At 43.5% G+C, this 16852-nt stretch overlaps 1 protein-coding gene across 1 annotated transcript in view; it reads right to left on the bottom strand.

Annotated features, from left to right (window-relative positions):
* Positions 1-1999: 1999 nt before the first annotated feature.
* LOC117142793 overlaps positions 2000-16852 on the bottom strand; it is a 30567-nt gene continuing 15714 nt past the window's right edge. Inside the window, exons 3-11 of the mRNA XM_033306993.1 lie at positions 13420-13601; positions 10412-10482; positions 9407-9496; positions 7199-7498; positions 4927-5111; positions 4742-4848; positions 4196-4349; positions 2846-4056; positions 2000-2613 (exon numbers count right to left, since the gene is read on the bottom strand). Coding sequence (XP_033162884.1) covers positions 2600-2613; positions 2846-4056; positions 4196-4349; positions 4742-4848; positions 4927-5111; positions 7199-7498; positions 9407-9496; positions 10412-10482; positions 13420-13601 — 2314 coding nt within the window. The 3' untranslated portion in view covers positions 2000-2599. The remainder of the gene's footprint in view (positions 2614-2845; positions 4057-4195; positions 4350-4741; positions 4849-4926; positions 5112-7198; positions 7499-9406; positions 9497-10411; positions 10483-13419; positions 13602-16852) is intronic.

Consider the following 16852-nt stretch of genomic DNA (forward strand, 5'->3'; position numbering starts at 1 on the left):
GCAAATATTTTTAAAGAATGAAGAGTTTTTTGAAAAAAAAAAACAGTTGCATTGATTGATGCATATGTCTTCCCATGGGTGTAAAGCAGTGAATTTATTACAATCTTTCAAATATTATAAAGTATATATATGTACCTTTTAATCCTTTTACTCGATTTGGTCTTACTGGTAATATTAAGGCCTTAGGGGAAATGTGTAACAGTCCTCGTGCTGCTCCTGCAGCCTCAGCCAGGAGTCGTCGTCTCCTCGGCCGTTGTCGCTTACATAAGCATCCCTGGCTAGGACAAAGGAAATGCAAAAATGCCAAAAATCGCACAACTCAAAAAAATCGTATAAAAAATAAAACAGGCAAAGCTGAAATACAGAAAACGCGAACGCGAATTCGAATTCGAGTTACTTGCACACAAAACGATTCTGGCACCCATGAAGAGCAGTAGTGGCCGATGGATTTGGGGAGCATCGGACGGGAGGATCATCGAATCGGCCTGGGCGGGTGGTGATCGTGGCACATTTGCATACAATGAGGCCAGGACTGCGGCACACACCCTACCCCTCTCCACCGTGGCAACTAACCCCTCGCCCCAGTGCCATATGTTATCTGCGACTGTGACCTACACCAATATTTCTGAGAATGCTGCTGTTGGCCGACGTCGTCGCCTGGAAGTGTGTCGTCGTCGTCCAGTGCCAGGTCTCCATCTGCAGCTTCACTTGTACACGGTGAGAAATTTATAGAACATGCGTAAAATACGAACATTGAATTTAAAGAGACTAAATTACATGCTCTATATCACTTATTTAAGATTCAAAAGATATATAGATATGATTCTTTTTAGCACACAGGAATAAATACCTTAGCTATATACTTTGCTGTAGAGAATACATTTTTTGCATTTAAGGTCCGGTTGGAATGGCTCTTTCTCCAAGTGCCTTCTTCCATATCCAGCTAGCCAGTCACATAGCCAGTCAGTATCTCAGACAACCGACAACGGACGACGACGAGGAGTCATTCAATCGCGCCAGCTGCGGCGTCTACATCGTCAGCGTTCCGTTCCGTTTAGCTTAGGTTTTTCACTGCTCTCTCGCCTTTTTGTTTGCTTTGTATTTTGCCTTATTTTTTTTTTGTTGGTTATTTTGTTGGCCATTCTACTTACAATATTTGTTGGATATCACCAAAAGATCTCGGCAACAGCAGCCGCAGCCGAAAAAAGGAGCCAGCCTCCTCAACGGGCGACTCTCGAGTGGGCCTGTGTGTGAAATCCAACTGTCTGGCGTCTGTTCTGCGTCGTCGCCGAGGTTTCATCGAGGTTTCATGGGCTTCATGGGTTTCACGGGGGTTTCAACGGCGGTTCGTCGTCACCATGAAGTGGTGCCTCCAGTACGAGTACTTTGAAATTGAAAATGTCTATGAATGCTACCCAAACTTGGAGCATTGATGTGGGGGGGAGTGGCTTTCAGGCTTAAATTTTCTATTTTTTTCCGTTGGTTAGTTTCTGGGCGAAAGCGAATGATTCGAATTCGGCTGGTAGTTCAGAGTGCATGGCATTAGTGGAGGACCCAGGAAAATCATGACATTTTCCCATCGCGTCATTATGGTAATCATGTTATGATCACTGATCAACAGACACATTGCTGAGATATTTGCTTTGTTTATGATATGTGTGGGGATGTGGGTCAAGTGAGGCTCATTAAAAGCCTAATGGGCTTATATTGGCACTTTAACAAAATCTCCATTTTTGGTATATACCTTTTGTTTTACAAATGGGAAAAGTGCACTTTTTCATGCAAATAAGTCGCAAAATACCTAAAAGTTTACGACTTAATCGGAATTTATAGAGCTTAAAAGTTTATTGGCAATAGAAATTATATAATTGCCCATTAAGCAAACACTCATTGTGTGCAGGTTTTACAGTCCCTCTTTGAATGACATAATTTATTCTTCCCACTAAAAAGAAACAACTTCTGGAATTTTCTTCAAACGAATACACTTTACAAGTTTGTTTATTCAATAGGCAAAATACGAAAGCACAGTAATAAATATGTGTATAAATAAGTGTTTAATAAATAAAATAATATAATTAACCTAGATTTAAATGTAGATGCACATACATATATCTGCGGAGTTACGAGAACGCGAGATACAAAAATACGAATGATCGTAAAAAACTTTAAGCACGCGCCATAAAAATGTCGCTAATGAAAACGCTACAACTAATAGAGCTCTCTTGGCATGGCCTATGTATTTTTTCGCTTCTGTTTCTGTATTTTGCGGGCCAATCGCAAAACTAATTTCCAAGCGCTATTTTCATAGACTCATACTTATTTTTAAGTGTTTGTTTCCTCAAGATTGCACATACAGAATGGGAATTGGAAAACAAAAGGGCCGTATACTATACTATACGGGAATCGCTTAAATTAGTTGCTGTATCGAGGAAACGAATGTGTTTTGCGTTTCCTTCGTTAGATAAAAATAATTTAAACGCTAAGATGACAAGTGGCAATTAATTTAAGTGTGATTATCACCTGGCCGCCATGGCAGATATCCCATCTCCGATCCCCGATCTCTGATCGCTGGGTATTTCCGAGCTTTGCTGGTCGGTCACTAATTTTTGGGATCTGCAAGATACATATACATATGTATGTATGTGATGAAGGGCGGAGGAGGCATTAGCATAAGCGTGGCATGTGCTTGGCGGAAGCCTATAGCTTATCAATAATTAAGATGCCTTTTACTAGTTCTCGGCTTTGTTTTGGCGGCCTTAATTACTTAGCGATCGAGTGCCAATTGGCCGCAGTTTTTTGGAAATCGTGCCAGAAACTTAAAAAACAATACACACTTAATACTAACCTCTATCCTCAACCGGTTCGCCGGCATCCCCATGGCCCGTGGCCGTTGGTATCGGTATCGAAATGGGTATCGGTGGCACCACCACCACCCCCTGACTTTCCCCCTCCAGGGAGTGCTCCCCACGTCCATGATGAAGTGCTAAGTGCTGGTGCTGCTGGTGGAGATGCGGCTGTTGTCCAAGTAGAAGCTGCTCGTGCTGCTGCTGCTGGAGGGGATTTTGGTGGTTTTGACTCTGGCTCAAGTGCTGCGAAAGATGCTGATGATGGTCACCAGTTGGTGGCCACTGCTGGTACGTGACCGGTACCAAAGGATCCGACATCCATTCAAAACTGAAAGCAGGACCTATGGTCTGGGTGGTGCCCAAGCCACTTTGATGCGGTGTGGCACTTGTGGGCGTAGGGGGCGTGGTCGTAATGCAGGGACTCAGCTCGTGGGAGGATCCAAAACTATCCAACGAAGCCTTTTGCGCCGATTCCGACCATGGTGGACTTGGGTTCCATTGCTCTATAAAATCCGCGGGATCCGGAGGCAGTGACTTATTGGGTAACCTCGGTCTCGTCGGCACTATTGTGGCATATATAACTGAAGCATCACTACTGACCACCGATGAGGTGGCATAAGCAGCAGCCGGATGAGTATGAATGGCATAGCAATCCGGTTCCGGAGTTATCGCCGCCGCCGGAGAGCGTTCGGCGTGTAAGTAAAGTGGTTCCAGTTTGCGAGCCCGCTTCTTGGGCGGTGGGGGCGTGGACGGTTTGGAGGTAGGCGGATTGGGAGTACTTGTTGCATTCGGAGGATTAACGTGGCTATTTACTTGGCTATAGTCCACGGGCTCCTGAAAGCAAAAGAGCGGTTGATCCTCCTTAAGCTCGATCGCTGCCTTCGCATGATAGACTCCACCATAGGTTCCCATATGCGGATGGTGATGGTAAGCAGTCGCCGGATGGTGATGATGATGATGGTGATGCGGGTGGTGCGAGTGGTGTGGATGATGGTGCGGGCCAAAGCTACTAGCTATGCCCAAATTGGGCGTTGCGCCACCTGGAGTGGCCGGTGGATGGGATGAATGGGGACTGTAGTAGCCGCTGGAGGGAGTTCCCGGTGGGACACGGATACCGCTGTCCAGCGGCATGCCGAACTGTATCTTCGACTGGACGGTATAGTAGTGATACAGCCAGGAGTTGGCCAGCATAATTGAGGCCTCTCGATCGCTGCAAAAATATAATAAAATGTTTTCATGTTTTCATCTAATAAGTTCTACTTTTATAAGTTCTACTCTTTTTTTAGCTGATCTTTAAACTATCAAAGGTGTAGATTGGCTTAATGTGTATTAAAGATACGTATACTTACTTGAGTACTTGGTTTGTGCACACGATAACAGGTTGTTGCGTGGAGTCGGGACTATCTCGCACTTGTAAAACCACGTGTACCCACGTGTATTCCCCACTGGATCTCTGCATTCGTACTAGAAGGATACAACTGCGATCTTGTTCCGATTGGATAACTAAAAAAGTTAACATATACATATACGTTCAGAATTTATGTATAATAAATAGAAATCGACTTAAAAGAGTTTTTTGTGTTAGGGCTTTTGTGGTTTAACTGGTTTAAAGTAAGCTTAATTTAAATATATTTATTAGAATTCCATTGGAAAAATCCATTCTATAGGAAGGTTTTACCAAAGCCTATTATGAATGGTTTTGAATAAATTAAGCTGTATTATAGATTAATTAAATATGTATTTTATATTAATAGCAACCACATTGCTTTTACAAGTTTTTTATGGATTATAGGCAGTTTTATTCACCATTTGCAATAAATTATTTCGAGTGAAATAATATGCATTTGAGCCTTATCAAATTAAATAACGAGTTATTTTGTTAATTAGCCACTTACTTAAACTGTGTTTTTTTTGCGCCTCCGTCAGATTATCGCTGTGGATCAGGTTGTACCAGGATGTGCCTTGCAGAGTCGACTTATCATATCCCAAATGAAACTCGCCACTGAAAGTTATAAAACAACGATAAACATAATTTAACTTTAATACTAGCTATCAATTTACATTTATCGCCGCTACTCACTTTTTATCGATATGGGCTATTTTCATGTCCATCGAATGGATGGTGGTGAAGACGTTGGTGGCACCTTGTACCACACACTCCCTGGTCTCGGGCATGGCAATCGGAGTGCAGGTGGCCAAAAAGACGGGCTCGTTGCGACTGCAGAGCGGCAGGAATGACAAATAGTGACCCTGGACCAGGACAACCTGCAAATACAGAGATGCAGCGCGTTTAGCTTTGTTCTGAGATTGCCCCTTGTTTCGACATTGGCTCCCACGAAAATTGGCGCCCAACGTGGGCCAGCTGGGAGTACCTACTTTGGCCATTTTTGGGCCGGCATGCCGGCGACTCTCTCATAGACATTTTACTCTGATTCCATAATTTAAAAAAGGCAATCACAGAAATGTTTGTATGCCAACTCCTCCACAGAAAAACCCACCAGGCAGTCTCAGGCTCGTCGACTCGGAGCCATTGTCTCCCAATTAAAACGTGCCTGCATTTATTTCGACCCAACTGCAATTGCATTTTCGAGGCTTATGGGCCGCCGCCGTCGCAGCTTCTTCTGCTTAAATGCAAATGCAGTCAGCCCAACGATCCTGATACCAAAAAAACAAAACCTCCCGATCCCCCAAAAAACCCGTCGGATGACGCAGACGCCACAGTCGTCTTTTTTGGTTTTTGGTAAATGAGACGACCTTAGACTGGGACCAGGCGCCACTGCCGACGTTGTCGCCGTCTCTTCTCTTTTCCCTGGCTTTTGTTTTTTTTTTTTATAATTCGAAGTTTTTGTTTTTGGGCCTTTTGTCTATGGGGTATGGCCGTCTGGTTACTAGCTCTGAACTATGCCTGACCTCATTCATAATTATTTATTGGTCCATTTTTATTGCATATTAACGAGTGCCGGCCTGGGAGTGAATGTGCTTGCATTTTCCGCAGCTCTGGGCTTGACTTTGCGGGTTATCGCCAGTTCAGTTCATGTGGGTCTTAAGCGTCGAGTGTGCTTAGGATTAGATTAGGTACTTATGTTCTGTGCAAGGCTGGGAATGGATTGGACATTCAAAACACTTTGGTCTCTTTAAATATTCTGGTCTTTGATATTTTTAAATGTTTTTCGGTCATAGTGATTGGTGTATTTTCCCTCCATTCATTTTATTTTTCTAAATTAGTTCCCAGGTGTTTGTTATACCATTAAACAGTTCAGTTCCCCACTTTTTGTATAATATTGTAACATCTGAACTTTCTTCCTTATTGTGAATTGCCTTTTCCAACGTACCACACTATTATCCAGAAAAGGGCTATGCGAAATCTCATAGCCAGCACTTCCTGCACCTCATTAAACTGCCAACACTCAACTTAATTAAAAACGTTTTCAGCCAACTGTCAACGCCTGGGCTTATCTCCATAATTTTGCTCACTGCACAGCTGCGAAAAGCGAGGAAAAAAATGGACGCGGCCCGGATCGGCAAAAGATATGAATAAAAGTGAAGCGACCGCCCACCACCACATGGTGCACGGTAGCAGATCCAACAGAGGCAACATCCATGACCAAAACGGGTAAGAGTTGCTGCCACAGCCAACGCTTCGCTCAACACGTTGACAGATTTGGTCTTGTCTTGTTCAACCTGCGGCTGAGATGGCTGGGAAGACAACTTCATATGGCCGCCTCGTTTTATTCACATCATCATCATCGCGCAGGGAGGCGGCCAATCAGAGCAGCTAAGAAACCAGGTGGGATGGGGTCTGCAGCACCAGTGCCAGCAATGCCACCAGCACCCACCCGTTTCCCATCAACTGTCATCGTTTGTCAGCTTATAGAAAACCCGGCTCGTTGGCAAGATGTATGACCAGTTGGCCGACGGCTCAAACGCATGGTACGAGTTCTACTCCAAACTCGCAACTCCAACTCCATCTTCATCTCCATTTCCCTGCCCTCATGCATAATTCATGCCAGAGCAAGATGTCGATGTTGAGCGGCGGATTGAAGCGGAGCGGAGCGGAGGAGCCTGCAGTGTGGTAAAGTGTTACACGCAACACGCTTCCCAGGTGATTCATTCATCAATTTCTGTCAGAGACTTACACGCGCTTACTCATCCACGCAAGAATGCACGGAGAAAAAAAATTAAAGCTTTTAATTAGTTTGTAATTCATAATTAAAAATAAGGTTATTAAGGTTATAAAGAAAAAATGGAGTAGAGAACCCATTTTCTTTTATTATATATAAAAAGTCGACTTTCCGGTAGCATTCAAATTAAATGTTTTTCGATGATTTACGTTTCAGTGTATTGACACTCACCTTCTGATCGCCGAAACGCATTTGCCGTCGCGCATTGCGGCTAACATTCATGCGACAGAGGAACATGCGATGCTCGCCCTCGAGACTGGAGGCGCCACCAGCACCACCGGCACCAGCGGCACTTCCATTGCTGGACGTTGAGTCGCCGGCACCGCCAGCACCACCGGCACCACCGCTGCTCGCCTGACTCGAGCCACCCGGCTGCGGTGGCACGTTCCTATTCAGCTCGGCCTGGATGTTTGCGTGATCCTGTTTGTCAATGATATCGTAAACGGAGTCACCGTGTATCAGCAGATCCTCCTGTAACGAGAACGGCAAAGGGGACATGGTTAACACGGGTTACACTGGTCTGAAAGTAACAGCGACTGGTATTTGCCCACTAGTCAACATCTGTCGATATAATGGCAAAGGAAAATAATTTTATTAATTTAACACAATTTTTAAACCAATTAGAAATGGAATACTTAATATTTATCTTTCCATTCGATCTAAATTTCAATTAGTCAGCCTATTGTTGTAATTTGTTAATGACGTGTCAGACGGAATTCGCATGCTCATCGCCGTTTTGTGGGGCTTCGATGTTTGTGGCCAGTTGCCTGCTGGCCGTTTATGTCATGAGCTTTTATTATTGTTGACAATTATGGCCACAGCGAAGGAGAGAGCGATCGAGCGATCGACCAATTTATAATGGCAAGCCGATGTGGTTGTAATTTATTTATGGCCACTGTCGCTACATGACACATGACAATGGCAACTTGTTATGGGAATATGCAAAAATCGAATTCAAATTATGATGCCCAACAACAGCGGATACATCGGCAATGGTAAAAGCAACTGCAGCAGCAGCAGCAACAGCAGGAGCAGCAACAACAGCCACAATGTTGCCAAGATCTATTGACATTTTTGGCAGTTTGTTAATTAACTTGGCTGTTGGTAGTTGTTGCTGCCGCTGCCGCTGCTGCTGCTATTGCTGCCGTTTTTCAGCTTTTGCCGCCGCTAACTAACTCCGAGCCTTGCCACAAATTAAAAGGTTGGGCAAGCCACTTTTGGGCCTGTCCATGTGCACACCAATTCCGTTTTTATTGTGCCCGTAATTATGCCAACACATGGCATACGAGTGAATTTATGAACTTCACTGACCATTTAGTTGCTGCCGGTGGGTGTCTCCCAGTTCTCCACTCCCTCAACTCCTCCGAACTCCTGATAAGGCTCGGCACAAAGGCCAAAAGGCTGTCAAATGTCATGGTTGCCAATTGGCTTAGTTGTGTTTTTTTCCTGCATATTTTTTTTTGGTTCTGCTGTCTTGCCGTTGGCTTGTTCTTGTCTAGCTTTTGACTTGCGGAGTGGGGGAAGTGCAACATTTAGTTGATATGAAAGGTTGTCTGGCCGCGAAAAAACAAGTGGAGCGTTTCCTTTTGATATGAAGCAGCTGATCAAGTTTTTTTCGTCCACGAACATATCCCATTCCTGGGATCACAGGCCAGGCTGTGATTTATGGCATAATTTTGGTGGGGCACAGACATTGCACATACGCCCCGTTGCACTGGCACTCGAAGACTTGGACGTCGAAGAGCCGACAATCACCTGGTCGCCTAATCTGTGGTACCTTTGTCAATGTCGGTTCTGTTATGTGTAGAACTGAGATATGTCACATGTGCTCCGGTCGGCTAGATTTATTTAAACCGTCGGTTCAAATGCAAAGTGAAAGGCCAAGTAAATAGAGTCTCATGTACATATACTCGTATATATATTTCCACATGTATAACCTTGCTATTTAAGCGGCATAAGCGTGCAATAAACAAAGCTTGAAACACGGGCAACACGGCAAACATCGAGCTGTGGTTTTTAAGGAACCAACAGACTTACATAAGCTCAATGAATCGGGGCTCTTTAGGTCTTTAGACAGTTGCTAACTTGTCAACGGGAGCAGCAACAACATCAGCAACTAGTACAGCACAAAAACTGCAACAAATATGTTTGCTGTTGCCGCTGCTGCTGCTGCAGCGTTGATGTTGCTGCAGTGTTGATGTTGCTGCTGCGCTTATGTTGCTGCTGCTGTTAGGAGACTATGACATGCTCTGACGACGACAGGCATCGTCGTTTGCCTGTTGTCGCTTGTCAGAGATTTGTATCAACGATTGTAACAATTTTGGCCCCCGAAACAGAAAACCAGCCCAAAACAATCCGCAACTTTCGCAAAAGACTTACCATGGAATGGCCCAAGTACTCCGCTGCATTATCCGATATATAAAGCAATTTGCCATTTTGTGTGAGCATCATCAAGAAGCCGGAGAGTGCCTGCAATACAAATATGTACGTATGTGAATACAGGGTGATTGGTAATGAATAAAAAATGCTCTTAATCGAAATAAATCTATATTAACTTACTTAATATAACAAGGATGCTATTTTTGTTTCAATAATAACAACCTACTTTAAAATGCACCTATTTAAACACCCTATCATGCTAGCAAGCTACCTCTTTTCTAACACCCCCTAGTTGAAAAAGCATAAATTGAATCTTGTGTCGCAAATGCAAATTCATTTTCGCGTCTGAGCACTAATAAATTGTTAGCCCAAAAGCCTGGCCTAAACCCACGTTGACAACCGCAGCAGAGCTCCCGTTGAGAGCCGAAAAGGGGGAGTATGAGTAGTACTCCTACCGTGGTTATAGTATTTAATTCAGTCACGAGTGTGCACAGGTATGTAGATCAATCTCGCCCGACTGGAGCAGTCAGTGCCAAGCAGCTTGACTGACTACTGTCTTCTGTCTTCTGTGTTTTTTGTTTTTTTTGTTTTTTGGTTTTGTCTGGTGGCTGCTCCTGTAAATCTGTGGCTTTTCCCGGGCATTTATTGTTCGGCCCGCTGGCTTTTGGCTGATTTCCTCTTCTCGCTTTTGGCGCAGCAAGTGGCGGCGAGCAAAACGATTTCTGACTTATGATATGGCCAGCTTTTGTGCCATTAATAGAGTTGTTTTCCCGGGAACTTTCGGTTGAGCTGTCACCGCGTTGGCTTAAATTGAGTTGTTTCTCTCGGTTCCCTGGGAGCCTAATCGAAATGTCATCGGGATTGAAAATTGCCGAGGTTATATGGTAAATGAACGCATATCGCGCTGATTGCTTTCCTAATTACGCTCCGATTGCATATGAATTGTGAGCAATATTTTCTAGGAAGTGAGCTAAAGTATTAATGAACTAAAACTTAAATTCTTACCTTTGAGAAGCCAATATTTGGTGTTGCTGTCTGATGATGGAGATGATGCATCGCATTGTGACGTTTGAAAACTGCAACGAGGGGCAGAGAAAACGGATTCATGAAAATAATGCTAATTAAGTTAATTGACCTTTTGTGTCTTGCACAGGCGCTCCCTGCCGATCAAGACATCCGTACTTCATACGGATGAAAAATATTCACTAAGTGGATATGAGTATTTTCCCATGGCGGTAATTTGTATGCAAAAGCCTGGCTAATTAAAAAACTATCTGTTAATAATAGACTCGATACCTCTCTAACTTGTGACGGCGATTGTTAGATGCATTTGATTGTTAATTCATTGATTATATTCTACATACAATGAGCAACGATGTTTGCCGCCTAACGAAAACAAGTGAATCACAAAAAGAAAATGTGTCATTGTCACTAAGAGCGAACAGCAACAACAACAACAACAGCAGCAGCAACTGCAACTGCAACGATAGTGGCAACAGCAACATCAGGCTGCGATCGCCGAGTGCAATTGCTGTTTTGCAGCTGCATTGCAGACAGCATCAAGATCAATTATTTTTAAAACACTACGAGATACTCCCGCACCTGGCAAACAAAACAAAAACCGAAGAGAAACAGCCACAAAATCAGCATCAGGCTACAATCACCACGGCAACAGCAACAGCAGCAGCAGCAGCCGCCGCAGCAGCAGCAACTGCAACAGCAGCAACCGCAACTGGTAATTTCATTGAACTTGAACGGAAAGGCCATGAATGCAGTCAGATTTTCGCTGGGCCTTAATATTATCCACTATCCGGGTAAAATACTCAGAAATCCGTTTTGCCAAGAAGTCTGTCGTCAGCGTACCTGAATCAGCCAAAATAAAAATAAAAGGGGAGTGGCGGCCAGCTCAATGATTTTCCACTTTGCTACAATATACAAGGGCAAGGGAATGTAGCTTTATTATAAGTGATATTTAACTTGCCGAACAGAACGCAATATAAGGTCATCAAGAAAAGAAGCCAGCAAAGTGGCACATTCAGGATTTTTGGGAAGACGATACGTGATAGAACACAACTTGAACTTAAATGTATAAACAAATATAAAAAACAAATTTATGAAATGTGCCTTTATGATTTTATAATCAACCTGCCTGAATTAAACACCTTGAACTACAACCAAAAACCTATTTTTAGTCAGTGACCACTTCACAGCTTTATGGCTTTTTGTGAGATTCGTTAGCAAACACGACACTACTAAATGCTGGCCAATTATACGGTCTTCGATCTGAGATCGAAGCCGCCGGGCTCAAGATCTTGCATACAAACGAAGAACGTAAAGAATCTCATTGTATTGAAAACTCAATTTCGTTTTATAAATATGTATTTCATTAATCGCGACTATCGCAGCAGCCACACCCACCCACATATCTACAATGCTCAGACGGAGAGCAAACGAATCCATTGAACTTGGCGATACAAAGATACAAAGCGATTTCGATGGCGTGCCAATATTAACACAATTTGTGATTATAAATGCTTTTAAACGGTGCAATGACAATGAACAACAACAACAGCAGCAGCGAAAGCACACCCAAATAACCCAAAGATACGAGATCCACAGAACGCCGACTATTTCTCACACTTATGGGAATGTGGGGCTGCGGAGGAGTGAGATGGATGGGGTTGGAGAAAAGAGCAGTACTTAAGTTTAATTTTTTGCAATTTGTAGAACACATAAATCGCACATTTTGATTTATCGCAATATTTATAGCAATGCCAGGCAGACGCTCGTTGTTACCATTGCAATTGTGAAATTGCCTGGCTCGACTTGCAGTTTTGCAGTTTGCAGTTTGCAGTTGGAGGAGTTCGTCGATGAGATAGTATAGTGTAGTTTAGTATGGTACAGGATGCTGCTATGCCACGGATCTGCAACAGTTTCACATGGGTTTCCTCCGACTTTTCGTTCCGTTTCGTTTCTGTCTGCGCACTGAGATGCGAGCCGAGAGTTAAGAGTTCCCCAGTCTGGTGTGTTATCTATGGGCCTATGTACCGCACAACGCTAATTTGAAAAACAATTTTCGTAATTATCCACAAAAAAAAAAAAAATAAATAAAGCAACAAAAAACACAAAAACAAAACCAAAATGAAAAAATAGCACCGCAAATAGGTAAGTAAAGAGCGAACGATCTCGTTCGGTTGCGCTTGCGTTGACCTGCGCGCATGCGCATTAAAGGAGGATGGGACCTCTGGGGACCGATCGGAATGGGTCCGTAGGCTTCGGTGTTTGGAGGTTGCGAGGATCGGCGGATCCAAGGGGCCCCCAGCAATTTTGGCCCGCCTGGAACTGGGTGCGTGCCTAGACGGTGCGGCAATTACTTGGCCAAAAACAATTTCAGCCGGGCATTTGGGGGCATGATAGAGGGACACTCGACATATGAATGATGTTGGTTTAAACCGAAGCGCAGCCATGCGCCTAGCGGTTTTTCATTCCGACTTAAATGAAAGTCGGCGGTGCACTGCACCAAAAAGTGGTGAGTTTGGTCACGGAGTCATAGAAGGAAAAATCTATCATGGCATCTCAAGTGATCTAAGATTGTGCACATACCAAACCTTTGTTTAATATCTTAAGCTTAGCAATCCAATACATTTCATTTGTGCAAATTGAAATCATATGAAAGAGTGTAAGAGCTACGTGCTAATGTGCTAATCAATTGCTTGCTTCCCGACTAAGAACTTTCAGCTAGTTACTTTTTTAACACGGAAATTGTGGAAGCTCTCGACATATTTTCCCCAAGTGCATGGCATTTTGGCAATTGCAGTTTTGAAGTGCAACGGCGGTGGGTCCTGCACTCGGCAGTCTAAATCTTCGCGGCTGCACAGAGTCACAATCACAGCCGCAATCTCCATCTGCTCATGACTCATGCATATTCAATCAGCGTGCAGCCAATTATCAGCATGCATATATGCATTTTTCGTTCGGTTTTGGGATGCGGGGAGGCTTTGGCTGCAACTTACCTTGCTGGAAGTAGTTGGCTTTCCGCACATAGACACAAACGAGGGCCATCAGCTGCAGTTGCGAGAGGCGCTGGCGCGTCGATTGGGGCAGCGGCAGGAGATCCCTCAGATTGGCTATCTCCGCATTTATGAGATCGCGTCGCATCTTCGAGGCGCCCTTCGTCGATTTGTTAGCATCGAATCTGCAATGGGGAAATGGAAATGGATATGGTTAAACAATTAGAATATATGGGCTCGTTCACAGCTACGGCTTAATAAGTGCGCAGAGTGGACAGACCGAGTGGAGCACAACTATCCACCACTCCGGGCATGTGTTTTCACAGCCCAACAGTCGGGCGTGTTTCCACACCAAGTGTGTCTCCGTTTCGCTCTTGGGCTTATTAACCCATTGCGCAGTGGTTATGGCCATTTGGGAATTCCATTTATTGCCACCAACATTATTCGCATTTAATTGCCTTGCACAAAGTGGCAGGTAACTTCTACTGGCAACATAAATAAGCTGGCTAACATTTTATACGTACTATATTTTACTATAAAGAACTTAGTGTCTTTATTATAAAGAAGTATGTGTCTTAGAAAACGTGAATAATAAAAATGTAGTTTACAGATTAATAAATAATTGGTTAACCCAATTTGTTTAAAATTTTAGGGATTTTAATTATATAAAGTTGGACTTCCTTAAATCTGAAGATAACCAAATTAATCATTGTAAGACCACAACATCTTACGCAATTTCAATCCCAATCCCAATCAGTACTTATTCAGTCAAGACCACTTTATTTGCCTTTCGATCCGCTGACCACAATGGGTTAAGGATGGCTCGCACATACCTCGCATAAATAACTCATCGCGCATTTAAAAATCATACGAGCAGCGGTATGTGGCTGTGGTTCGCTGCAGCGATGGTGGTGCAGTGGTTGGCTGAACGGCCGGTGGTTGATGTGGGGCACACACTTGCCACATGCCTTGTGCGGAAAAATTGTGCAAGTAGGTTGGTCAGCGCGATTGTTGTTGCTGCTTTTGGGCACAAGCGGCAAAAGCGTTTAGCAGAGACTTCGAAACAGAAACTGTCCGTGTGTACTTTTGTGAGCATATTATTTACAAGGTTGAAATCATAAATCATAAATTTGTCTTTTTTGCAGTCGGCGTCGGCGGCCGCGGCGCATGCGGCGTATGAGTATTTTTTATTTATGCTGACGTTTTCTTGCCGGTCCATTGTTGCTGTTGTTGTCGGCGATTATTTTGCAAGCCTTTTTTATGATAAATATTGGTAATATTGTTGTAATAACAGCAAGTGCCCGCGCCTTTTTGGCTTTCCTCGTTCGACTGTCTGCCATTTTGCCGCTGTTATTGCCTCTAAATGGCCATGTTAACATTTAAAACAATCTCACTGCGTCCGTGTGACTGTGAGTTGCATGCAACCGCTTCAGAGGCATGCAATAAAACAAACACAAAGATCTCAAAAGAAACAGAATCCGAGACCAAATCGAACGCTTCGTTCGCCTTCTGGCTTTGAAATATATTCATGCTTCAGGCCTATTCACTCTTGGCCACTCGCAATCCGAATAGACCATAATAGAACAGATTTAGCCAGGGCCCAGAATCGAAATTGAGTGGTCGAGTGGCTCGCACTCACTCACTGGCCAACTGGCGCGCATTTAAGTCAAGGTGATTTGTACAATTAAAATGAATATTGATTTAAATGCTGCGATTGCGAGTCGCTCACTTGTGCTCCGGCTGACATATATGTTTTGGTCTTTTAGCTGGGCGGTCTGATTGTGTGGGCTGCGGTGAAGGGTCAACCAGAGAATCGACAATCTAAAAAATCCAAAAACTCTATATCGTTGAGAAAAAAAACATTCGTTTATATACACAGCATTAGTGATTAATTAGCCTAACTTAACATGTAAACGTTTATGCCAAAATATACCAATATACCATCTACCATATTACACGTCTCCCATTTAGCTGCTTTTCTCTTGACCCCCTGTTGATTGGTATCTGGCGAAGACCAACTTTGGTCATTCCACCCCAGCTAATCCACACAGATCCTCCCACACATCCATTTGGGAAGGTTCCTCTCCCAATTAGCTACTTAAAAATGTCAAAGGCTTCTGAGATCTGCTATCTGGCTGGCTATTTGTGGCATAATTAATAAGTTTCTCAAATATTTATCATAAACAAGATGCCAGTGGTGCAGGCGATAATATGATAATGCCATCAGCCTTTCGTAATGCATGGTCGAAAAGCCAAAAAAAGTAAAAAAAAATATATAATGTGAGGAAAATAAAAATCCAAAAAACGTGTTAATGGCCAGGGAGAGATACATCTGATATATAAAGCTGTTGCGGGTGGAGGCTGTAGGTTGGAGGATGGGGAGCCCAACTGCCGGCTGTAATCTACATCAAAATTTATCTGAGTGAGCGAGACATGTCAACATTTCTTAATATATCTATCGCTACCTTGAAATCTGCACTAAGTAGCACCAACTTGTTGGCCGTTCGCCGTTGTGGCAACTACTGTACAAGTTGTTGTTGCTAATTAAAAGCATAAACACGATTCTTAGCGAGGCGTTGTGGGATCATCCAGTGGCCACTGTGTTGGTGGCTCTCATTGGATCCCGGTGGCTGAGACCTGGAGCCACATGCTTAATCTGCCACTGGGGATCCTTTGGCGCAGTGGAAAAGATCTTAATCAAGTCTGGTCCAGCCTGAATTCTGGTCCTCGGCCCTCTGACTAGATAAAAATACATCGGACTGGCGACGGAAAACTTAACGTGCTCCACAGAAATTAGGCACAAATCTTGTTGGCTGAGATTCTTCCGATTCCGATTCCTGTGATCTCAATGCCAATCGCCATCCTTCACTAATTAGCACATAAACCGACCGGGTAACATAATGCCAAACTATTAACTTAAATGGATTTTAAATGTGCATCTATGGGGCTGGCTCAGATCCTTCCTTTTCGACTGACTTTTATGGAGGGCCCGAGCCCTCAGAGCGCCATCGTAAAAATGTGGGCAGCGAATAAATCACAAGACCACTGAACTTCTCAACCCACCCCAAGCTGAACTCCACCCGCTAGGGCTACACAGAGAGAAACCAATTAAAGTTCAATAATATGGTTTTGAAATAAAAGATTTAAGTAAATAAATATTACAAATTCGAATAATAATTAATGCTTTCTTTGGTTTTAAAAAATATTTACGCTTTGTGGTTAGAATGAAAATGGGCTAAAGATCGAGGTGAACTGATAATAAAGTGTCCCTTAAAAGATAAAAAGATCATAAACGATCGATTTAAAATCATTCCATATATTTTTTATGATATGTCTAGTTTTTCCCCGTGCACGTATCAATCCAAAGCCGAGTTTTAATATGCATCAGGGGCGTCAGTCGGGTTGGAGGATCCCAAATCCGATCCCGATCCCGGCG

This window comes from Drosophila mauritiana, chromosome 3R, assembly GCF_004382145.1.
Source record: "Drosophila mauritiana strain mau12 chromosome 3R, ASM438214v1, whole genome shotgun sequence".
Lineage (NCBI taxonomy): Eukaryota > Metazoa > Arthropoda > Insecta > Diptera > Drosophilidae > Drosophila > Drosophila mauritiana.